The following is a 24,585-nucleotide window of genomic DNA, read 5'->3' as shown; positions in this document are numbered from 1 at the left end:
GCACACTGGGGATCCCAGAGATCAGACCCCTAACATTCAGCAAATTATTGACTAGCTTTTTATTTTTTTAACAACCCTTTAAACTTAATTTCTAAAATCTCAGCCTTCTTACCACACAGATATCCGCCTGTTTACACGAGCACGTCGGGCTTATAAGCAACTCCAGTTGAGACCGAAGTTTCTCGTCATCACCTAAAACCTGATTGAACTTTTTGACAAAATCTTGTGCTTTTCCAGGATCAGGTAAATTTTCTAGAAAATAGGTAAGAAAGCAAATAAAAAACGTAATCTGAACATAAGGATAAGACATGTAGCGAAACATTCCTTATAAATGAACAGCAAAATGGAATACAAGCTGCAGCAAATTTCCAGCTTTTTAACTTTCCGATTGGCATCCAAAACTGGACCCTCTGTAGGCGACACTGCCTTGGTGAGAATTACTCACTTGCTATTGTCATTAATTTTCCGAACATGGCTGTACTGTTTGCTTCTGACTGAAAATAGAAATAAGAGAATACACATTAAGAACAATGATACAATAAAATGTGACAAACACACACTGGTCATACAAAAGGTAGACAGAGTTGAGCGAATTTTTCAATATTCGGTTTGGATTGCAATCGGCAGCAAATATTATATTTACAATATTCTCTGAACACAGCCGAATGCCATTCTAGTCAATGGGAGAAGAAATGAGGGAATACATTCAAAAACAATTGTCAAACATAAAATCGGCATGAAAAGGGTACCAATATAGCACGAATATGGCAAATTCAGATTCAACGATCATTTTGGAACATATTTGCTCAACTCTAGTACACAGCAGCAGCCAAATGCATCTTGTAGTACGTCTGACACTTGTAACAGAAGCACCAGTTTAGAAACAAAAATCACAAGGCATGTTATAAGGCAAGCTTACTGTTGGCAGCTTGTGCAAATCTAATAACTCCCGGACGTGGCTCCTTAGCATGTTCTGACATTTCCACATTTCATTCAGTGCCCTGAAAAAAACAAAAAACACATTAGAAGGATCGTCTGACCCCATTTATCCTTTTAAATACTCCTCTAGAATCACAGAAACGATTAACAAAAAGTTTCAATAAGTTACAAGGGTTTGGTGGGCGTCCGTCGCCCGAGACCCCACTGATCGTTCAAAACCCCACTGTGTAATGTGCGGTGAATGCATGATCTGCACACGGAGAGCAGCGTACAGACTTGAAGGTCACTGTGGGTCCAGCACCACAATACGCAGAGCAATCACTGGATACAGACTTACGTTTCAGGCAGTCTATAGCTCTGTACATGCAGCCGATGATGGACTTGCGCCTTTCAGAGTGGTGTTTTGAGAGATCAAAAGGTCTACAAATGAAAGGTACTCTTTACTCTGCTGGGAACTCTGCACACTGCTGTGGAATACAAATATAAATCTGGAAAGCAGTACTACACAAAAAACAACCAGGATTTTTGGTTGCTTACCGTAAAATCTGTTTCTCGGAGCCTTCATTGGGGGACACAGGAACCATAGGGTGTATGCTGCTGCTGTAGGAGGCTGACACTATGCACAAAAAAAAAAGGTAACTCCTCCTCTGCAGTGTATACCCCACCGACTGGCATTCTGAAACTCAGTTAGTGAGAAAGCAGTAGGAGAAAACAAAGCCGGAAGAACACAGATATTTGCGCTGTTAACATGGAACATAAAAGAACCAAACATAGAACACAGAACACCAAGGAACTGATCAACATTGGACAGTGCTGAATCCCCCAATGAAGGCTCAGAGAAACAGATTTTATGATAAGCAACAAAAATCCTGTTTTCTCTAACGCTTCATTGGGGGGGGGACACAGGAACTATGGGATGTCCCAAAGCAGGGATGTCCCTTCCCTGGGAGGGAAAACAGACTTCCATCAGGTCGGAGGACTCACCAATGCCGCCTGCAAGATCGTTCTGCATAGGCTGATGTCCGCCGAAGCGTAGGAATGGACCTTGTAAAATTTGGCGAACGTGTGGATGGAAGACAGGTTGCCGCTTTGCAAAGCTGTAGGGCGGAAGCCCTGTGGTGCACAGCCCAGGAGGCGTCAACTGCCCGGGTAGAGTGAGCCTTAACCCCAGGAGGGGACACACTGTTCTTGACCCGGTAAGCATCCAAAATTGCTGTTCTGATCCAGCGAGCAATAGTCGCCTTGGAAGCCGGTAGGCCTCTACGCCTGCCATCAGGAATGACGAAAAGAGAGTCCGTCTTCCGAAAAGAAGCCGTTCTAGCCAGGTAGACCCTCAGCGTCCTGACCAGGTCTAGCTGCTTGTTCAAAGAACGCTGCAGGGGATGAGTCGGAGCTGGGCAAAAAGAAGGTAGGACGATGACCTCATTGAGGTGGAAGGTGGATATCACCTTAGGAAGGAAGAAAGGCGGAGGCCTCAGGACCAGCTTGTCCTGGTAGATAACCAAGAAAGGAGGTCGACAAGAAAGGGCCGCCAACTCCGAAACGCACCGGATAGAAGTGATGGCCACAAGAAAGGCCACCTTCCAAGATAGAACTGACAGGGAAACTACCCTGAGAGGCTCAAAGGGGGAACCCTTCAGGACCTCTAGAACAAGATTGAGATCCCATAGATCCACAGGAGCCCTGTACGGGAGAGAAGCATGCGCTACTCCCTGAAGGAAGGTCTTGACATGTGGTCGGGGTTTTAACATCTTCTGGAAAAGGATGGAAAGTGCTGAAACTTGACCCTTTAGGGAACTAAGGGCAAGACCCGCATCCAGTCCTGCCTGGAGGAAGGCCAAAATAGAAGGAAGAGAAAAAGACATAGGTGGGACGTGATTGGACTCACACCAGAGGAAATAGGCCCTCCAGGTTCGATAGTAGATCCTGGAGGACGACGGCTTCCTAGCCTGGATCATAGTGTGAATCACCGGATCTGAAAATCCGGACGCTTTTAGAACCGCGGTCTCAACAGCCACGCCATCAAACTGTGGGACCAAGGTGGCAGATCGGGCCCTGAGACAGCAGATCGAGTCTGTCTGGAAGCCGCCAGAGAGCGTCCGCGAGAAGGTTGACTATCTCTGCAAACCAAGATCTTCTGGGCCAATCCGGTGCGATCAGAATGACCGGCACCCCTTCCGCCTTGATCTTTTTCAACAGCTTGGGAAGCAGGGGACGGGGTGGAAATAGATAGGGGAGCATGAACTGAGACCAAGGAATGGCCAGAGCATCAGCACCCACCACGAGAGGATCGCAGGACCTTCCTGTTCAGTCAGGACGCCATGAGGTCCACATCCGGAGTCCTCCATCGAAGGCAAATCTGACGGAAGACCTCCTGATGCATGGACCATTCCCCCTGCCGCGAGGCCCTCACGGCTGAGAAAATCGGCGGCCCAATTGTCCATGCCGGGAATGTGCACCGCGGATATCACCGGAACCGTCGCCTCTGCCCAAGGGAGGATCTTGGATACCTCGGCCAAAGCCAGGAAACACCTAGTCCCCCCCCGGTGGTTGACATATGCTACTGCTGTGGCACTGTCCAACTGAATTCGGATTGGTAGACCACTGAGAAACCTTTCCCAGTGAAGGAGAGACAGAAAGATGGCCCGTATCTCGAGGACGTTGATCGGCAGAGAAGACTCCTGCTCCGACCAGCGACCCTGAACAGGCAGGTGACGAAACACCGCCCCCCCAACCGAGGAGACTGGCATCCGTCGTCACCACCTGCCAGTGAACTGGAAGGACCTGCCCTGGAATATGAGGGGTGACGTCAGCCACTAATTGAGGGACTGTTTGACCCAGGACGAAAGCCGAATCGGACGATCCAGAGAAAAGACAGACTTGTTCCACTGTGAAAGAATTGCCTGCTGAAGAGGTCTTGATTGAAATTGGGCGGAGGGAATTGCTTCCAACGTTGCTACCATCCTCCCCAGGACCTTCATGGCCGATTGGAAGGATGGAAGCCGGGGGCCCTGGAGCAGATGAACTTCCCGACGGAGAATGACTCTCTTCTCTTTGAGAAGGAACAGGGCAGAACTTCTTCCGGTTGACAAGCCACCCGAAAAAGGATAGGGTGTTGAGAATGATGGTCAGTCTTTCGCGAGTCTGAGAAAAGGACGGGGCCTTGAAGAGAATTTCGTTGAGGTACGGAAAGAGCACCAGACCTCTGATCCTCAAAATGGCTATCAACGCTGCCATGATTTTTGCGAAAACCCTAGGAGCGGTTGTGAGACCGAATGGCAAGGCAACAAACTGGAAATGATCCTGATGTACTGCGAAACGCAGGAATTTGTGATGTCCCGGGAAAATAGGGACGTGAAGGTAAGCATCCTGTATGTCTATGGAGCACAGAAATTCCTGTGCCTCCATGGAAGCGATTACTTAACGAAGGGATTCCATTATGAAATGTCGCAGACGAACCCCTTTGTTCAGTAACTTGAGGTCCAAAATGGGACAAACCTTGCCATCTTTTTTCGGCACCACAAACAGGTTCGAAAAAAAAACCTGTGAACCGTTCTCTTTCTTGAATGATTACCCCTGAATTGATAGACGCAAAAAAACCCAGAACCAGAGCGGAGTCTCTTTGAGGGTGGGATTCAAAGAACCAGTCCCGGGGCCGAGAAATGAATTCTATTTTGTATCCTGAGGATGCAACTTCCCTGACCCAGGCGTCTTCCACTGAGGTGATCCAAACGTCTCTGAAAAAAAGGAGATGGCCGCCCAGCTTGGGAGATGAGCAGGGGTCTCGTCTTGAGTCATGCCGAGGTTGATCTTCCAGGTCTAGGCCTGGTGGATCTACCTTAGGAGTAGCGGGAGCGCCAGGAAGGAGTAGGCCTAAAAGGATACCTTTTTCCTATCTTGATGCACCTGTGGCCTCTGCTGTCGGGAAAAGGAGTCTGTTGCCAAAAAACGACGAAAGGGCCGAAAGAACAAAAACTGTTGCTGAGGAATAGGCCGGCGAGGTTTGGACTGGGGAAGCAAGGAACTCATGCCCCCGATGGTGTCCTTAATAATTTGGTTCAGCTTAAAACCGAAAAGACGCGATCCCTGAAAAGGCAGGCTGGTAAGAGACTACTTTGATGAGAAGTCCGCCTGCCAGGACTTGAGCCTAACGGTACGACGGATGGCAATGACATTACTGGACGCCTGAGCTGAACAAGACGCGGCATCCAGGGAGGCGGAAACCAAATAATCCCCTGCGTGAGAAATCTGGGTGGCAAGTTCCGCCAGCTGATCTGGCGGAGCCCCTGCAAGAATGTCCCGACGGAGTTGTTTGGCCCATTTTGTTATAGACTTTGCAACCCAAGTGGAAGCAAAGGCCGGACAAAGAGTGGACGCAAGCCGCCTTGAAGGCTAACTTCGCAAAGGATTCTATAATTAGAATCTTTCAGGGATGCTCCGCCAGACAGCGGAAGGACCGTGTTGGTGGACAGTCTAGAGACTGGCGGATCCACTGATGGAGAAGTAGTCCAGTTGGCGGTGAGTTCCGGAGAAAAAAATCTAATACACCGAGGCGCTTTCCTCTTTGAAAGCATCTGTTCAGATACTCTCTTTCTCTGGTCAGGGCAAAAACCTTGGAAGGTGGTTTAGACCGTCTAAACGAAACCACCTGATCTGCGGGTTTCGTAAAGGAATCCTGTCTGGTTTATCGTTCCAATGAGGCTCTGAACCATATCCCGCGTGCTAGCGATTTGGTTCGAATCCAGCTCCAAAACATCCTCCGAAGGCACATCTGAGAACGCCTCGTGTGACTCGGGGGGGGGGAGAGGGGGGATATGGCGGGGGGGCGGAGAGACAGGGAAGCAGCGGACCGCAGAGATGGGCCGAGGGGCGAGATGGAACGGGAAGAGGACTCCGACCAGCGTTCCTGTCTGAATCTTTTGCGGCCTAAATTGGTAGGCTCGGATGGAGCTTCCTGCGACCCGCTGGCAATAGCGGACGTCTGCAGGGGCAAATAATGTATGGACACCAGGGTCTGAGACACCCTTGTCAGATCTGCTACCGATTGTGACAGAGAGGAAGCACAACCTGGGGTAGAGTCGTCGCTCTCAAGCGGAGCAGCAGGGGGTTCCTGGGCGCAGGACGCAGCCAGGATTCCTGCAGACCTGACAGAGGGGAGAGGACTGACCTGAGGGAAGCCTGCAATTACAGGACGAACACACAAAGTGTTTGACTAAGGCAGAGGAAGTAGAGGAGGAAGCAGGATGAGAACGACCTCCCTTAGAGTTAGACATGATGAACACGCCCCTAAAGAAAATGCCAGAAGGTTAGGGGACAGGAGAGCAGAGCAGAGTGTCAGTCTGCAGCGCAAAGCTACTCACGGCAGATGTCCTGTAGCTTCCCAGCTGTAGGGACTGCGAAGATAGAGCAGGTCTGCAGAAGAAACAGCGCCGGATCCCACACCGAAAATTGCGACCGCCAGGAGATGCAGGGCCACACTGTGGGCGTGAGGGGAGCAAAAGCCCGTTCTCCAAGGCCGGAAGAGGGGACGGAGTCAACCATCGCAGCCGGAAGCAGAAAATCACTGGAAGAAGACTTTGCTGGGTTTGGGAGGAGCAGGCGGAGCCAGCTGCAAAACCCAGGGGGACCAAGAAGGATCCCAGCACAGTAGGTGAGCCCACTCTCTATGTGGCCGGGAGGAGAGGGCAGCGCTAACCGTGCGGTCCGGGAGGACAAAGATGGCGCCGGTGGGCGAAGCTCGCCGAGAACAGGGAGAGAGGGTGAAAGATGGGTGGGAGAAAAGCCGGGTGGGCAGAAGTCGGGGCCTAAATTAGAAACCGGCGAACGCCGGTGGAACAACAAACAACGCGGCTTCCTAGAGGAGCCACCGCGCTGCGCAGCGGTTACCCGCGCCATATGCCCGCTGGCAGAAAAACTAAGCTCGGAATAGTGCCAGGTACAGAAGAAGTACCTGGAGGAACAATGTACCAGAGGGGGATGTGCAAGCCTGAACGAGCCCTGCGCCCCTCATCTAGCACAGTGGAACTGCTGTGATCTCAACTGGAAAGGGGCTAATAAAATACTCACCTCTATTCATCCCACGCAGTTACTGATGAGGTAGAACCCTGGGGAGACTGAGCTAGGACCAGTCCAGATCTCCTAAACACGCTTCTGTGTTAGGGGTCTTGGTCCTGCTGTCAGATCTATGAGAATATGGGGTGGCAGTACACGTCGTACGCAGTCTGTTTGTGGGATTACAGTTGTGACCATTCACACTGTATCCCTCCGGAAAACCTGAAAGAAAACGACGCACATTGAGGTAGATAAGGGTCTAATGAAAGACCCCTGTCAACCTCCTACTGACACTAAACTAAAATGAGTTTCAGAATGCCAGTCCATGGGGTGTACACTGCAGAGGAGGAGCTCAATTGTTTTGTGCATAGTGTCAGCCTAATAGTGGCAGCAGCATACATCCCATGGTTCCTGTGTCCCCCAATGAAGCGATAGAGAAACAAAAAATTCTGTGTAAACAGTGAATACCCGTCTAATGATAGGACAGAAAATAATGAGTACTACAGAATTTTTACTTACTGAAGAAATTTTCTGGTTTAAAAAAAAAAAAATCCGTGTTCCCTGCTGTAGATTGATAAAGAAAAAAACAAAACTCTTACCCCCTTCCCGCGGTCCAGTGCTGAGTGAGAGAGGCGCTGTATATTCCCTTTAGACAATCAATTAACCAAGTTCCGTATATACTCGTGTATAAGCTGACCCAAGTATAAGTTGAGGCACCTAATTTGGCCACGGAAAACTGGGAAAACGTATTGACTCGAGTATAAGCCGGGTAAGCATTGTCCAATCAAACCCTTTCCTGGTATGCATGGCTCCCCATCCCCATCCTTGTATGCACAGCTACCGGTCCCTGCATGCATGGCTCATCCCCTATCCTTGTATGCATGGTTTTTATAAAAAACAAACAAAAAAACACATCCTATTTACCTTCACTGCGTGCCCTCGCTGCATCTCGTTCTGAGGCCAGCAGGTCTTCCGGCCGAGCGAACAGGCGTACCCGCTCATTAAAAGTAATGAATATTCACTCCACGCCTAATATTCAATACCTTAATAAGCGGGGGACATGTGATCACTCGGCCGGAGGACAGACACCGGAAAGAGATGCAGCGAGGGTGCGCAGGGAAGGTAAGTAGGATGTGTGCTGGAAGCCGAAGGCTGCGGCTGTAACTGTGCGCGCTATAAGAGAAATTAATATTCACTGCCAGCGCAGTGAATATTCATTTCTCTTTAGCAGCGGGTACAGTTATAGCCGCAGTTCCTGCCTCTGTGACTCACTCCTCCGCCGTCTTTCTGGGACAATGACTCGTGTATAAGCCGAGGGGGCGTTTTCAGCACAAAAAAATGTGATGAAAAACTCGGCTTATACACGAGTATATACGGTAACACAGCTGAGAACGCTGACCGTCCCCCCAGCCAGAAAAGAATGATTTTAGACATGAAAGTACTAATCTAACCTCTACTTTGTGTACTCACTTCACAGCATTGGGATCCAGGCTTGCATACAAATAATACAGACATTTCATTCTTTCTTCAGTTTCAAGATTGTGGGGTACTATATACTGGGCAAAAATTTTCTCTACAAGTAACCTAGCAGGAAAGAAAAGATATATATGATTGAGTAGATTATTTGCACAAAATGTCTGAAGTAAGAACTTGCAAGATATACGTTAATAGAACTACTTGCTGGGAATAACGATCACAGTTTAGAAAAAAACAGCAACAATAATAAATACTAACTTGTCATCAATGCTGTTTTGGTAATATATATGTAAAAGCTTATCCTTTATCCAGCTGACTTTCTCGCCGACTTCCTTCCCAGCTTCGGCGTGCAGGCAGTACTTTTTGTACAGCTGAGCGAGGCCCATCATGGCTTCCTTCCTGACTCTCCACTGCATTGATAGAAGAGGTAATGTGTGGTTTATTATAATATTTATGGACAGCTATGAAATAAGCCAGTCAAAATGAGAGTACAGGTAAATTAATACTGTGTATACGTCAACTGCTTTCTTTCTTACCCTCTTGTCCAATGTTCTCTCTCGTACAAACCCAAGCAGCTGATCATTGACAAGAGAAAGATCCTTCTTCCCGGCTGTAATAATCGTCACTATAACATCATGCCGAATTGCTTCTTCAGGATCGTGCGATCTAACTTTCAGAAACTCTGCAAATGCCAGTAAAATACACACAATAAAGGTATAAACTTATATACAGGACAGGTACTTTAGTGCCAGGCTACCGGCCACTCCACTCATGGCTGCAAACTTGGCCTATATTTTAATTTAGGGTTTCAATGGCTACTATTGCAGGAAATATACTAAATATCAATTCCAATTAAGAAGGAAAAATAAATCCTCCTTGGTATAGACCATCAGTATTAAATCATGGTGGCCAGATACTGATCTTTTGTACTGGTAAGCGCTACAAAAAGCCCAGCATCCTCTTCATGGTCAACCAGGTACAGCTCGGTAGTTTTAGTAGCGGCTGAGGCCAGGATTACACTTTTCTATAGCTACGTCCCATTCAATTACATGGGACTGATCTGTAAATACCAGGCACATACACTACCAGGTGACAATGAAGGGGATGAACCATTTGCCAGACCGCCATAGTCCCTTCAGAGAGTTGATCGACAGGATTGCAGTGAGTTGGCCACTTGATGACATATTAATACGTTTTTCATTTCCACTGTTATTTATTACTAAGCAATGGTTCACAACTTACCTGTGAGATCTTTAGCCAGGTCAGGATGGTTCATTAAACAGTGACTAGCAAATTTCACACTTTCCAGTCTGACTGGTACATGGATATCATTAAAGCTAAAAAGAAAAAACATATGAAAGTCAGATCTTGGGGTAAGCACTATTCTTATTTGTAAGAAATACTGACAATGGTCTGAGAAGGAAAGAGATCAAAGTCTCATATATAACCAGTAACACGAGCAAACCTCAATATCCAAGGAGACAAAAATCCTTAACATTATATATTACATGAAAAACATATCTTTATCATCAGATAGTGTGTTAAATGGGGCCCGGCGGGAGAATTCAGGGGGGCCCAACTGAGACCCAAGTGGTCTGAAAATATTTCAATTTGTCATCAGCCACTAAAAGGTATCAACTACTCAGGATTCTAAATTTTTTATCATTTTAAATGATTATATTGTAATTTTGACAGGAAAATATATTTCTTGCAGTGAAGAAAAAAAATGACATGATTTATTAAGGTACCGTCACACTCAGCGACGCTGCAGCGATATAGACAACGAGCCGATCGCTGGAGCGTCGCTGTTTAGGTCGTTGTAGAGACGTCAAACACAGCAACTCCAGAACGATGCAGGAGCGATCCAGTGACGTAACGGCGACTCACTTATCGTTCTCGCTGGTTGTTAGCTCCATGTAAAACGTTGCTGGCATCGTTGCTTTTGCTGTCAAACATGACGATACACGCCGACCTGACGACCAAATAAAGTTCTGGACTTCTAGCTCCGACCAGCGATGGCACAGCGGGATCCAGATCGCTGCTGCGTGTCAAACACAACGAGATCGCTATCCAGGACGCTGCAACGTCACGGATCGTTGTCGTTCTCGTTGTAAAGTTGCTGAGTGTGAAGGTACCTTAACCAACCTTAACCAAGCTCACTGCACTATGAAAGCCGGGCAACCTGGCTACATGTCAACATTTCACAGCTCTCGTGACTGGCAAGGGGAATCTCTGCAAGACTCCTCAAATACGATGCTAGAAGATTTCTTCTAGATGCAGTTTCACTAGATCACAGGTTTTTTTTTTGTTTTTTATCCCACATTACATATGAATTATTATCTTTCAAACGACATCTATAATTGTTTGCTCTCCCATCATTCTAAAGGTTTATGTGGGTCTCTGCTCGTGGACCTCTAGCAACAATATTTTGAAATGAACCTTTGAAAAATGTATTACATGCCATATAAAGAAGTCAGCTGAATTAACGGGTAGGGGGTCAAGGTGCCGAGACCCCAAGAAGCACTCTATCCTCCTCAAAAACTGAAGCTGGCTTAATGGAAATTCTATGTCATGATGGAGGATAACAGCGCTGAGCATTTCTCTCCTTTTAAGGCTGTGTGCACATGTTGCTGTTTTTTTGCGTTTTTTTTGCGATAAAAATGGTATAAAACCGCAAAAAAACAGCATACAATAAGCATCCCATCATTTAGAATGAATTCCGCATGTTTTGTGCACATGATGCGTTTTTTCCCGCGAAAAAAACGCATCGCGGTTAAAAACGCAGCATGTTCTTTAATTTTGCGTTTTTATTGTGGATTTCCCACTATAAAATGCATTGGGAAATGTCCGGAAAAACCCGCATCAAAACTGCACCAAAAACACGGCAAAAACGCGCAAAAAACGCATGCAGATTTCTTGCAGAAAATTTCAGGTTTTTCTCAGGAATTTTCTGTAAGAAATCCTGAACGTGTGCACATAGCCTTAGAGTCTCCTCATCTGCCCCCTGACATGTCTCTATGACAAAAGCGCAGATACGTGCTACAAGGTAAGTACATACCCATTCACACAACTGTAGACGTAGAAAAGTAAAAATGACTGACAGTCACACTCACCGGCCAAGGAAGCACTGCCACAGCGGACGGTTCTGATTTGCCAAGTCTGAATCTTTAGAACCAAAAAGTTTAGCAAGTAGTCGAACAACAGCCAGACGTTCCTCTCCGTCGTTACTCTAAGAAAGGCAATGACATAAAATGTAGATGCTAAATAATGGAGACCTGCAAATTCTGGGCAATAAGTCAGTGCTCTTAATATTGTATTCAAACCAATGGCTTGTTCTAATCTAACGGGCAAATGGAGAGGCTACAGAATTTAAGGAATACACTCAGAAAACCCAATAGGCCATTCTGAGTTAATAAAGGAAATTCGATGTAGAGGTCAGAGAGGAGACCGGCTACAAACAGCCGCGTAGTCAGCACCTCTGTGCTCTACATGGGCAGCCTGGTGATTTTACTGAGTTTAGTGTAATGCTTTGGCTCTCCTTTGGGGGAGCTGCAGGGAAATCAAACACTTGCTGCCAGGTTCTACCGCAGACTAGTCAATTGCTATGGGGCTAAACAACATGACAGCCTGCTATATATGTTTCTTTTCAGGAGACCCTTGTAACACATCTCTTTTTTGGAGGAAAATGAGCCAAATTCAGAGAGAAACTACCAAGTGTAGAAGCAGGAGAGACTGGGGGACTTCTAGGTAACATTGGTCATATGGCTCCTAGATTTGTCCTATCCTACATTAGCAGTCACCCGTGAGCCCAGTAACAACATTTATTTTAAGGTCCTGAAAATGCTGGCAGAATAGGGAACAATCATCATATTACTACTAAAGCTAAAGTAGGGAATCCTTACCTTTAGCTTGAATTCCAGCTGTGGCATTACAGAAACCAGCAGATTGGGATCTATGGCAAACAGCTCTTGAATGAGATCAAACACGTGCTCTGACAGGTCGCTCACTGATGATTTTCCCAACACCAAAACTTGGTTGAAAAACTATTGGGTAAAAAAGAAAAACGATTTAACAAAACTGCAGGAAATATTGGACTTAAAAATAAAACATTAAATCTTTATTCTCATTTCAGCCTTTTTTGATCGGACAGAATAACTGACTGCTGGGACTCAGAAAACGGGCAGCGTCCGAGCTCCACCGACTCCTTATCTCTAGCTCCAGTGGTCAGAGATGGATGGACTCACCTAAGGCTCTGCTGTTCTAAAATTTACTAAAATTTTGAAACTGCTTGATTTTTACATGTAATAAGTGTTTTTATACCGTTCTTGCTGACATTTTTAGTCATTTGGTGCCTACTTGTATGTGAAATGAACGCATCCTATAGTGTTGCTTTACACATGACTATTGTGTTTACGCTGGTTTTTTAAGTCCTATTGAGAAACCAAAAGTAAAAATACTGGAATAATTGCTGTACCATACAGTATAGAACAGTGGCCGTTACACAGGTAAAACCCACCGCTAGCAAGCTGTAGCCAGCTGCCAGAATGGATGGGTCAGTAACCTGAGAACTACCGCTCTCTACAGACCATAGATTGACAGATAACCGTAAGCTGATGTAAATATACACATTTCCATCCACACACAACATAAAGTACCTACGTTTGCAATGCAGGGTTCAATGGTCTGAACCGTTCTCTTTAACAGAACTTTGGCAAGATCAAATGCCTGCTTGTTTAAATTCTGGTTGAAATATGGAAAGAAAAAATAAAGTTTAAAGTTCATCTTTAAAAGAAAAACAAACACAAACAATTCACAAAACCAATTGAAATCAGTGCAGTCGGTTTGTAGACATTAATGATAATGCACTAGCAGTCAGTAAAGATAACAAGCACCCCAAAAAGATGAAACATTGCCAGATTTACTAAGGATGGACAAGCTGGCTGTCAGATAGAATATTATGCCAAAGATGAATCAAATAATATCAACATAATTATATGTGAACTGAGAGAAGGTCCGAGGCATTTACAGAAAAGAATTTAGTGTGTGCCGCCTGCAGCCGCCACTAGAGGGAGCACAGAAGGCTTCTGCATAGTTTTATACAAATATCATTACAAAGGATTGTTCACTACTAGACAACATCTAAACTGCTGAAGGGCCCACATAAAAGGATCTACCTCCTTGTAAGGCTCATACAGCCATCATTACATAGGGCATTAGGAGGCTGATGACGTGCTCCTCACACCCTCTATGAGTAAATCCTGATGACTGGCACCCTATAAATAATAGTGTTGTCCTGTAGTGGACAACCTCTTTATTAGCGCAGTAAGCAGCAGGCCTCTGCAGTGGCAGCCAGAATGTAATCACTTTAATATCTTTGGTTTTCGTATCTAAAATAAAGCCTCTGTATTTCATGCTTTTTCTCAGGATCGGTTGGGTTCTCCGGTCCAGCCCTCACTGATCGTATGATGATGGCATATTCAATCAATAATTTTGCAATATGCGAAGGTTGAAGGGAAAAAAAAAATTATATCTGTAAGGGTGAACTATATAATGGACAAAACACTGCACTGATCTGGGATTACCCAGTTATTTTTTGCCGGTCAAAATATTATTTCATTGCATTGTATGAACGTCTGAAAATTAAAGATGTGCCAGTAAACACCATACCGTATGTGTGTGTGTGTACCATACCGTGTGTGTGTGTGTGTGTGTGTGTGTGTGTGTGTGTATATATATATATATATATATATATATATATACACACACACACACACAGGTCCTTCTCAAAAAATTAGCATATAGTGTTAAATTTCATTATTTACCATAATGTAATGATTACAATTAAACTTTCATATATTATAGATTCATTATCCACCAACTGAAATTTGTCAGGTCTTTTATTGTTTTAATACTGATGATTTTGGCATACAACTCCTGATAACCCAAAAAACCTGTCTCAATAAATTAGCATATTTCACCCATCCAATCAAATAAAAGTGTTTTTTAATAACAAACAAAAAAACCAACAAATAATAATGTTCAGTTATGCACTCAATACTTGGTCGGGAATCCTTTGGCAGAAATGACTGCTTCAATGCGGCGTGGCATGGAGGCAATCAGCCTGTGACACTGCTGAGATGTTATGGAGGCCCAGGATGCTTCAATAGCGGCCTTAAGCTCATCCAGAGTGTTGGGTTTTGCGTCTCTCAACTTTCTCTTCACAATATCCCACAGATTCTCTATGGGGTTCAGGTCAGGAGAGTTGGCAGGCCAATTGAGCACAGTAATACCATGGTCAGTAAACCATTTACCAGTGGTTTTGGCACTGTGAGCAGGTGCCAGGTCGTGCTGAAAAATGAAATCTTCATCTCCATAAAGCATTTCAGCCGATGGAAGCATGAAGTGCTCCAAAATCTCCTGATAGCTAGCTGCATTGACCCTGCCCTTGATGAAACACAGTGGACCAACACCAGCAGCTGACATGGCACCCCACACCATCACTGACTGTGGGTACTTGACACTGGACTTCAGGCATTTTGGCATTTCCTTCTCCCCAGTCTTCCTCCAGACTCTGGCACCTTGATTTCCGAATGACATGCAAAATTTGCTTTCATCAGAAAAAAGTACTTGGGACCACTTAGCAACAGTCCAGTGCTGCTTCTCTGTAGCCCAGGTCAGGCGCCTCTGCCGCTGTTTATGGTTCAAAAGTGGCTTTACCTGGGGAATGCGGCACCTGTAGCCCATTTCCTGCACACGCCTGTGCACGGTGGCTCTGGATGTTTCCACACCAGACTCAGTCCACTGCTTCCTCAGGTTCCCCAAGGTCTGGAATCGGTCCTTCTCCACAATCTTCCTCAGGGTCCGGTCTCCTCTTCTCGTTGGACAGCGTTTTCTGCCACATTGTTTCCTTCCAACAGACTTACCATTGAGGTGCCTTGATACAGCACTCTGGGAACAGCCTATTTGTTGAGAAATTTCTTTCTGGGTCTTAACCTCTTGCTTGAGGGTGTCAATGATGGCCTTCTTGACATCTGTCAGGTCGCTAGTCTTACCCATGATGGGGGTTTTGAGTAATGAACCAGGCAGGGAGTTTATAAAAGCCTCAGGTATCTTTTGCGTGTGTTTAGAGTTAATTAGTTGATTCAGAAGATTAGGGTAATAGGTTGTTTAGAGAACCTTTTCTTGATATGCTAATTTATTGAGACAGGTTTTTTGGGTTATCAGGAGTTGTATGCCAAAATCATCAGTATTAAAACAATAATAGACCTGACAAATTTCAGTTGGTGGATAATGAATCTATAATATATGAAAGTTTAATTGTAATCATTACATTATGGTAAATAATGAAATTTAACACTATATGCTAATTTTTTGAGAAGGACCTGTATATATATACATACACACAAACACACATACATGCATACATATACACTAGATGGTGGCCCGATTCTAACGCATCGGGTATTCTAGAATATGCATGTCCACGTAGTATATTGCCCAGCCATGTAGTATATTGCCCAGCCACGTAGTATATTGCCCAGCCACATAGTATATTGCCCAGCCACATAGTATATTGCCCAGCCACATAGTATATTGCTCAGCCACATAGTATATTGCCCAGCCACATAGTATATTGCCCAGCCACATAGTATATTGCCCAGCAGAGCCACGTAGTATAGAGACTTAAAAAAAAAATTAACATATACTCACCTTCCGAAGGCTTGTTGGAAGTCCTGCTATACTCACCATCCGCCGCCTTTCCCGCTCCTCGCCACGCTCCCGGGACCGCTCCATTGCAAGCGGCAGCTTCCGGTCCCAGGGCTGGTGTGAGCAGGACCTATGATGACGTTGCGGTCACATGACCGTGACGTCACGGCAGGGCCTTGTCACACACCAGCCCTGGGACCGGAAGCTGCCGCTTGCAATGGAGCGGTCCCGGGAGCGTGGCGAGGAGCGGGAAAGGCGGAGGATGGTGAGTATAGCAGGTTTTTTGATTATTTTTAACATGACATATTTTTACTATTGATGCTGCATAGGCAGCATCAATAGTAAATAGTTGGGGACACACAGGGTTAATAGCAGCGGTAACAGAGTGCGTTACACCGCGGGCTGTTACCGCTGCCATTAACCCTGTGTGAGCGGTGAGTGGAGGGGATTACGGAGCGGGCGCCGGGGAGTGAGTGCAGGGGAGTAGGGGAGGGACTAATCGGACTGTGCCGGTCGCTGATTGATCGCGGCAGCCATGACAGGCAGCTGCCGAGACCAATTAGCGAACGAATAACCGTGACAGAAGGACAGACAGCCAGCCAAACCCTATGTGTGTATATATATATATATATATATATATATATATATATATATATATATATATATATATATATATATATATATATATATATATATATGCTTCTGGGTGAGGAATGTCACGCCATTGGTCCCTGCACTGGATGGATGCCATGAAGGCACTGCAAAAGCTCTGCATAACAACAATCTCACATACTTTTTAAATCAGACTTAAAAACTATATGGTAATAATGACAAGAAAATCATTGCAAAAATTGTAATATATCACTCAGTAGTTAAACAATACATAAAAACGTCAAAAAAACAGTTAAATCACCCATTAGTAAATAAAGGGATATTAATGGAGTTGGGAAACGATCATAAAGTATATACCAAGAGCTGCAATTTACAAAGGTAAGGCTCAGTACCTCACGTTCAATAGACTATGCTATTTATATGTGGTGCCATCAAGTATATAATAGCAATAATGTCAGAACATGCCCGGGTACGGCCAATCCATATGGTAGCATATATGTAGATATACAGTTATCCATGCGAAGTGCTAAAACACAGACGTGTACAGATTCATACCCAGATAGTGAACAGTTACCCACTTCTTGTGTGAAAATGTAAAATCTGGGCTAAAACAAAATTTTGGTGGTAAAAATTTAGTTATTTTGTCTTCACTGCCCAATGGTATAAAATTCTGTGACACAACCGTGGTGTCAATATGATCACTGTACCTATAGATGAATTCATTGAAAGGTGTTTTTCATAAAATAGGGTCACTTATGGGGGGTTCTGCTGTTCTGGCACCTCATGGGCTCTCCCAGTGGGTCATGGCACCTGCACACCATAACAGTAATATATGGCACTCTTTGCCTTCTGAGCTTTGCACTGTGCCTGGAAAATATTTCCCAAATACATGTAGGGTATTGGCGCACTCAGGAAAAAATGGACCTCAGTTTGTTGTATAAACAAAAATTCCTATTAGCACTTGGGGCAAAAACAACATTTTAGTGGTAAAAATGTAATTTATTCTTTCTTCACCGCTCAGTGGTATAAAATTCTGTGAGGCACATGTGGTGTCAATATGATCACTGCACCCCTAGATGAATTCATTGGGGAGTGTAGTTTGTAAAATGAGTTCACATATAGGGCGTTTCCGTTGTTCTGGCACCTCAGGGGCTCTGCCAATGTGACATGGCACCCTCAAACAATTCCAGCAAAATATGAACTCCAATATGGCGCATCTTCCCTGAGCTTTGCTTTGCACTGTGCCTCAAAAGTAGTATTTCCCCCACATATGGGGTATCGGCGCACTCAGGAGGAATTGCTCAAACTGTATCGGGCAATTTCTCCTGTTACTCTTATGAAAATGCAAAATGTGGGGCCAAAATAACATTTTTGTGGGGAATTTTTTTTTTTTTTTGTTTAATTTTTATTTTCACGGCCCAATGTTATAAGACACCTGTGGTTTCAGGGTGCTCACCAAGCATTTAAGTACAATCCTTGAGGGGTCTAGTTTCCAAAATTGGTTTACTTCCGGGGGCTAGGGGTGTTTACGATGTTTAGGCACATCAGGGGCTCTCCAAATGGGATATGACATCCCCTAATGATTCCAGGAAATTTTACATTCAAAAAGCCAATTGACGCTCGCTCCTTCCCTTCCGAACCCTGCCGTGTGCCAAAACAGTAGTTTTCTCCCTCATATAGAGTATCGGCGTGCTCAGGTGAAATTGCACAACAAACTGTATGGTACAATTTCTCTGGTTACCCTTATGAAAATGCAATAATTTGTGCTAAAAACATATGGGGGGGGAATTAGATTTTTTTTTAATTTTAATGGCTCAATGTTATAAACTTCTGCGAAGAAGCTGAGGGTTCAATGTGATCACCACACATCTAGATTAGTTCCCCGAGGGGCCTAGTTTCCAAAACGGTGTCACACAACAAATTTTGGGGTCCACTTTTTCCTGTTACACTTGTCAAAAAAAAAATGGCTCTGAAGTCATTTTTTTGTGAAAAATAGTTAAATGTAAATTTGTTGTTTTTTTTTTAATTCCTGTGAAGCGCCTAAAGGGTTAATAAACTTCTTGAATGTGGTTTTGAGCACCTTGAGGGGTGTAGTTTTTAGAATGGTGTCACTTTATAAACCCCTCAAAGTGACTTCAAATGTGATGTGGTTCCTTTTTTCTTTTTTTATTCAAATAAATTTTTATTAAGAATAACAAGATAAATGACATGTTACATTCTTATTTTCAATACAAAGCTTTCCCCCCCCCTTTCAAACATTCCCCTTCAATCCCACCACCCCCCAACCCCACCCAACAAAGCAGCTCACCTTGCTTAGCACTTCCATCATTAGACCAATATACTATCTAATCCCTCGGCCAATAATATAAGCCACACTTAACATGACCTACGGTCATGATGGCCCCGGTGTATGTTACCCCGTAGAATAAACGCCTCGACGCGCGTTTCACCACGCCATTGGCTTCGTCATGCGTTTACGAAACGCGCGTCGAGGCGTTTATTCTACAGGTAACATACACTCAGGGCCGGCTCCAGGTTTTCGAGGGCCCCGGGCGAAAGAGTCTCAGTGGGCCCCCCCCTTTAACACATACCCCGATTTATGATGCACAGATACGGCAGAGAAATGTATAGTACAATGCCAGATTTCACTTCTTACATGAGTGACAGCTATTGTAGATTCTGCAGTGTATATATACAGGAGGAAAGGTGCTGTGCAGTGTATATATACAGGAGAGGTGCTTTTCTGTTTTGAGTTTTTCTATGAAACAAAGACTTTTCTACATAAACAACGTTGTTTGGTTTTGCAGCCCCAACAGATATGTGCTACAAAGTAACAGGCGGCTCGGGCATTAATGAGGGACCTGATGCTGAATCCTTTCCAAACACCCTAATGACCCAATTAGTGCCCCGTCATTAGAAGCTCATTAAACGCCTCCCTGTCCCGAGCAGTGATGTACAGTATGGGGGGATCCTGCAGCCCACCCCCTGACTGCTCCATACCATACACTGCCCTCTGTCGCTCTCACTATTATCCTGTGCATTTCTCCTTCATCGTTACCCCATGTTACACTTGTCACCCCCCCACTACAGAGTAGCAGGGCAGCCAATGTCACCCCCTCCCGGACCCTAATGGCAGCAGGAAATGTCTGCTCCTCTATTGGGTTGGAACCTGATTTAATCAAGGAATAATGTGGATTTGCTGCCGGTGGCTGCAGGGGAAGGGTTAAGTGATGCCATGTCCGTGGTGGGAGCAGTGGCAGCTGCTGGGACCTGGACAGACACAACCAATGTTGCTGTGACTGCACAGTGTGATGTGGAGGAGAGAAGCTGAGATTCCGGAGCAGAAATCACCCACATGCCAGCACTGGGCAGAGTCCCTCCAGTCACCAGCCTGGGGCCCCAACCTACAGCCCACAGCTCAGTTTTATCCATGACAGCAGCTCCCCTTCCTCCTAGTATCTGGTTAACCCCATTTATGCGGGTCGGATTGTTATCTTTAAGGTTCAGCAATAACATTCATACAGATGGGAAGCTTCTTCCTACCCCACTGGTGCAGGTTTGGTCCAGCATGCATGTATTCTGGGTGAGCTGGGCGGCTACAGGCTGCACCCCACCAGCTGCTCCTCCAGACATCACCCACATTTTTAGGCAGCGGAGACAGACAGCAGCAGACTGAGCCACAACTGCAATCACTGCTGGATACTTTAGTTTGCACTCACTCAGGCACTGGTAGGATGGAGCTCCTCAGGAATCTGCCAGATAAACTTCAGCACTGTCTGCAGCCACCCAGGGGGGAGAGCAGAGATCGTGCTCTCTCCGCCCACAACGTCACACTGGCTGCCTTCTGTTAACCCCTATGTGTGCCTGCCTGGCTGCACTGACTGAGTGAGAAGATGCTTGTGTCAGAGCTGGCACATAGGGGTTAAGAGAATGCAGCCAGCAGTGACTTTGTGGGGGGAGAGAGCATGTTATCTCCTGCTCTGCTCTCCCAGCTGTATCTATGACAGCATTAGTGGGGCCCCCTCTCTTCCCAGGGCCCCGGCATTTGCCCGGTGTGCCGGGTGCCGACGCCGGCCCTGCATACACTGGGGCCATCATGACCGTAGGTACTATGCATTTAGCACTTAGCTACAGCTTATTAAGAGCCATAGACGTTATTTTAGGCCAATGGGTATGGTGTAATATTTGTAATGGCAACTGATATTGGTGGGACAGATTGGATTCCGTCACCTTATCATCTTGTGCTTTATACGACATGTTCATTTGTGCTCAGTTGTGCTAGGCATCCTGTGTTATCTCAGTAGGCCATCTTGAACCTGTTGTGTTGTACCCGTGTATTTTCTTTTTCTGCTGCTACTAGCTTGTTGTACCATCTGATATGTACTCTTTTGACTGACTTTGTACATTATGTATTTCGTGTTATAATTATTTTTCATAATAAACATTGTTATATTGGGAATTACTCCTTCAGTTTCTCTATTGGTATATGAGGGAAAAGTTATTAACTATTTTGCGTGACATATCTTTGAATTTTCATTCCCTTAAATCACAAACTAGGAAAATTGCAGAATTTTCCGAACTTTCACCAAATTTCCATTTGTTTCTCAAATAAACACAACTCATACCAAAGAAATTTTAGCAATATCCTGAAGTATAATATGTCACGAGAAAACAATTTCAGAATCATGGGGATCTGTTGAAGAGTTCCAGAGTTATTACCTCATAAAGTGACAGTTGTCAGAATTGTAAAACTTGGTCTGGTCATTAACGTGCAAACCACATTCGGGGGTAAAAGGGGTTAAAAGGTCTAAGTTTTTTTCCACCTGCTCACTGTTCTGATTATTGATGATTTAACAATTATTTGTATACTTTTTGGGATAAATTGCATACAGCTAACTTTGCCGAATCAGTTTCTCCTACCTCAATGGCAGCAGTTTTACACAAGATGGGATATAACGATATATGGCGAGTGAGAAAGCCTAGAGCTGTCTAGGGTAGATCTAGCGGCTTGAACCTATGGCACCTTTAATTACTGGCGTACAATATTTGACTAGGAGTGTTTCAGACCTATCATGTATTCGCGTTCAGATAAATCTAGGAGAAGCAACAGAAAGTGGGGGTCTCTTGGCGACTCATCCCCATCTGGTTTGAATTCGTTCTAAACCATCTACAAGAGTATTTTGACATCAATACAGGTTCAACTTCCATAGACAAATTGTAGGATGTAATTAAGGCATTTATTAGAGGAAAACAATCTAAAATAGTAACAAACAAGTGTCAGAAAGAAGTAGATAATTAAGTACACCTATTCCTTAGCGATCCACCTGAAAGTATCAGACAATTGTGAATGGGTGTCTGGGGAAGGAACGAGAGGCCTTACTTCTAATCTGTATAAACGACAGCTAACTTCTTACCTAAAGTTCCCTCCTACTATTCCCATCTTCTTACGATGATGTCCTCTTCTGGTCTTGACGCAGCGGCTCCGGCACAGTCGTACTTTGTCTGCCCAGTTGAGGGCAGAGCAAAGTACTGCAGTGCGCAGGGAAAGGTTAGAGAGGCCCAGCACCTGCGCACTGCAGTACTTTGCTCTGCCCTCAACAGGGTAGACAAAGTACGCCTGCGCCGGAGCCGCAGCGTGAAGACAAGAAGAGGACGTCATCTGATGAAGATGGGAGGCGCCGGACCGGACTGCGACGCCCATCGGATCGCACCGCCCCCCAGGTGAGTATAATATAACCTGTTTTTCTCATCCTTCAGGATACATCGCGCGCTTATCTACAGCATTACAGAATGCTGTAGATAAGCCCCTGATGCTGGTGGGCTTAGCTCACCCTCGATTTGGGGGGTGACAGGTTCCCTTTAAAGTAAAGGGGTTTATACATTCAAGAAAAAAGGAATTTATAAAAAAAAAAGAAATGGAATTAAAAAAATTTTTTATAATATTCTGGGTCCTTGGATCAACACCCCTGGTTCACTGTCGGGAATCTTAGTGTTGGAAAATATTTTCTCCTCTCTACACTAAACTAACTTTCCCTTCCTCGGCTTGCAATGAGCAGTGTGAACAGACACTTGCTGGACGGCAGAGAACGTCTGTTTATACGATGAACCGGAGGAATTAGTCTCAGTCTTATCGGCATATATGGAAATGTCATAACAGACAGAAGATGCTCTGTAATCGTCCTATAAGAACACAGTCCCTGGACTTTCAGAAGGGAGGGGTTTATCTTTTCTGTTTTTACATGCGATTTATTTGGGGAGATGTTCCCTGTGGTTGTAATTATTTTAAAAAATGTCTAATAAAAAAGAATCTGAATAATAATAATAATAAAAAAATGTATATGACAAAGGTGTGGCTGTAAGGTCAGTGTAGAAGTTATACCGATTCAGAGTGATGGCTGAAATCTCTCCATGCACGCTTCATCTCTGCTTCTTTCTAACATATATACCGTACTTTATGAACTTTCCACCGATTCAGTTATACCCTTTTATCTACTGATGGATAAGTGAACTGCCTTTTTTAAATTGTTAATAATAATAATAATGTTAATGTAGAGCTAACATATTCTGCAGCACTTAAAATGTTATGTGTAACTTCTGTGATATAATAAAACAATACATGTTCATAATCCTGTCATTATGGGTTTTATGTAGCATTTATGACTGCAAACACAAATAATTGCCTCCATGTGGCTAATGACTGGTTGACAATAAGCAATGGTGGTGTAAGCAGTACTGACCTTATGTGCAGGAATGAGGTTTATAAGTATTGAATCCAACAATTCCTGTGTAACTCCATCACCCTCCATAGTAATTGAGCTCATTAAATCCAACATGTGCATTTGTACTTTCTGGTTGTGGCTGTTACTATGAAAAACAAACACATTGGGGTGTTGCAAAAATTGTAACCAATCAAAATATACAAATAACAAAGAAAAACATGTTTTTAAATCTTAAAAAAACCACTTAAAAGCTAAACACCACCAAAAATAACTACATTTTCCAAAGACTGGAAGAGTTGTCCAGTACTCAGACCAGACAACCTGTTCTCAATTACTATGCCCCCACCCCGCCCTTATAAAATAACTAGATTGTGGCCCGATTCTAACGCATCGGGTATTCTAGAATATGCATGTCTCCGTAGTATATGGACAATGATGATTCCAGAATTTGCGGCAGACTGTGCCCGTCGCTGATTGGTCGAGGCCTGGCGGCCTCGACCAATCAGGGACGCGGGATGTCTACGTCCTTTATGACATCATCATCACTGTGCCCGTCTCCGATTGGTCGAGGCCAGGATTTCTACGTCGATGCTGTGCCCGTCGCTGATAGGCCTCGACCAATCAGAGAGGTGGGATTTCCTGGACAGACAGACAGACAGGGAAAAACCCTTAGGCAATTATATATATAGATAATACCTAAATACACCTGCGTTGCTGGCGCCATTCCAGCGGTGTCTGCACTGGCTCTCCCTGGGCTCACATGACATTGTCACACAATCCTTGCAGCCAATCAGTCAATTTGTCCAAGGGAGAGGACATTGAAGCGGCCCGCTGTTTGTCTTTACAGCCAATGTCTGTCGAGCTTCGGGGGAGTCAGTGCGGACACCCCTGGAATGGCGCTGACACCAAGGGAATGAGAAGGTTTTCTGAGTAGTGGACAACCCCTTTGAAGAGAACCTGTCCTCTGGATGAATCAGACAATAGGTCCAAGAATTGCTGATGCGATTCAGAGAAGACCACACTTTGAAAAGCCAGCCGGGAACTCTGTCTTTGCCATCTCTCCCCGCCTGGATCCCCATGA

The 24,585-nt window shown here is 44.8% G+C and overlaps 1 protein-coding gene across 4 annotated transcripts in view; it reads right to left on the bottom strand.

The window, feature by feature from the left end:
- PDS5A (PDS5 cohesin associated factor A) overlaps nt 1-24,585 on the bottom strand; it is a 175,600-nt gene that overhangs the window by 77,948 nt on the left and 73,067 nt on the right. For all 4 annotated transcript variants that reach the window (XM_069744574.1, XM_069744572.1, XM_069744575.1 and 1 more), the window contains exons 6-16: nt 23,523-23,649; nt 13,126-13,206; nt 12,369-12,509; nt 11,580-11,695; nt 9,709-9,803; nt 9,003-9,148; nt 8,725-8,876; nt 8,461-8,574; nt 920-1,001; nt 446-494; nt 113-252 (exon numbers count right to left, since the gene is read on the bottom strand). In XM_069744574.1, the coding sequence (XP_069600675.1) occupies nt 113-252; nt 446-494; nt 920-1,001; nt 8,461-8,574; nt 8,725-8,876; nt 9,003-9,148; nt 9,709-9,803; nt 11,580-11,695; nt 12,369-12,509; nt 13,126-13,206; nt 23,523-23,649 (1,243 nt within the window). The remainder of the gene's footprint in view (nt 1-112; nt 253-445; nt 495-919; nt 1,002-8,460; nt 8,575-8,724; nt 8,877-9,002; nt 9,149-9,708; nt 9,804-11,579; nt 11,696-12,368; nt 12,510-13,125; nt 13,207-23,522; nt 23,650-24,585) is intronic.

Source organism: Ranitomeya imitator, chromosome 1 (genome assembly GCF_032444005.1).
Source record: "Ranitomeya imitator isolate aRanImi1 chromosome 1, aRanImi1.pri, whole genome shotgun sequence".
Classification (NCBI taxonomy): domain Eukaryota; kingdom Metazoa; phylum Chordata; class Amphibia; order Anura; family Dendrobatidae; genus Ranitomeya; species Ranitomeya imitator.
This window is presented reverse-complemented; position numbering and strand designations above follow the sequence as displayed.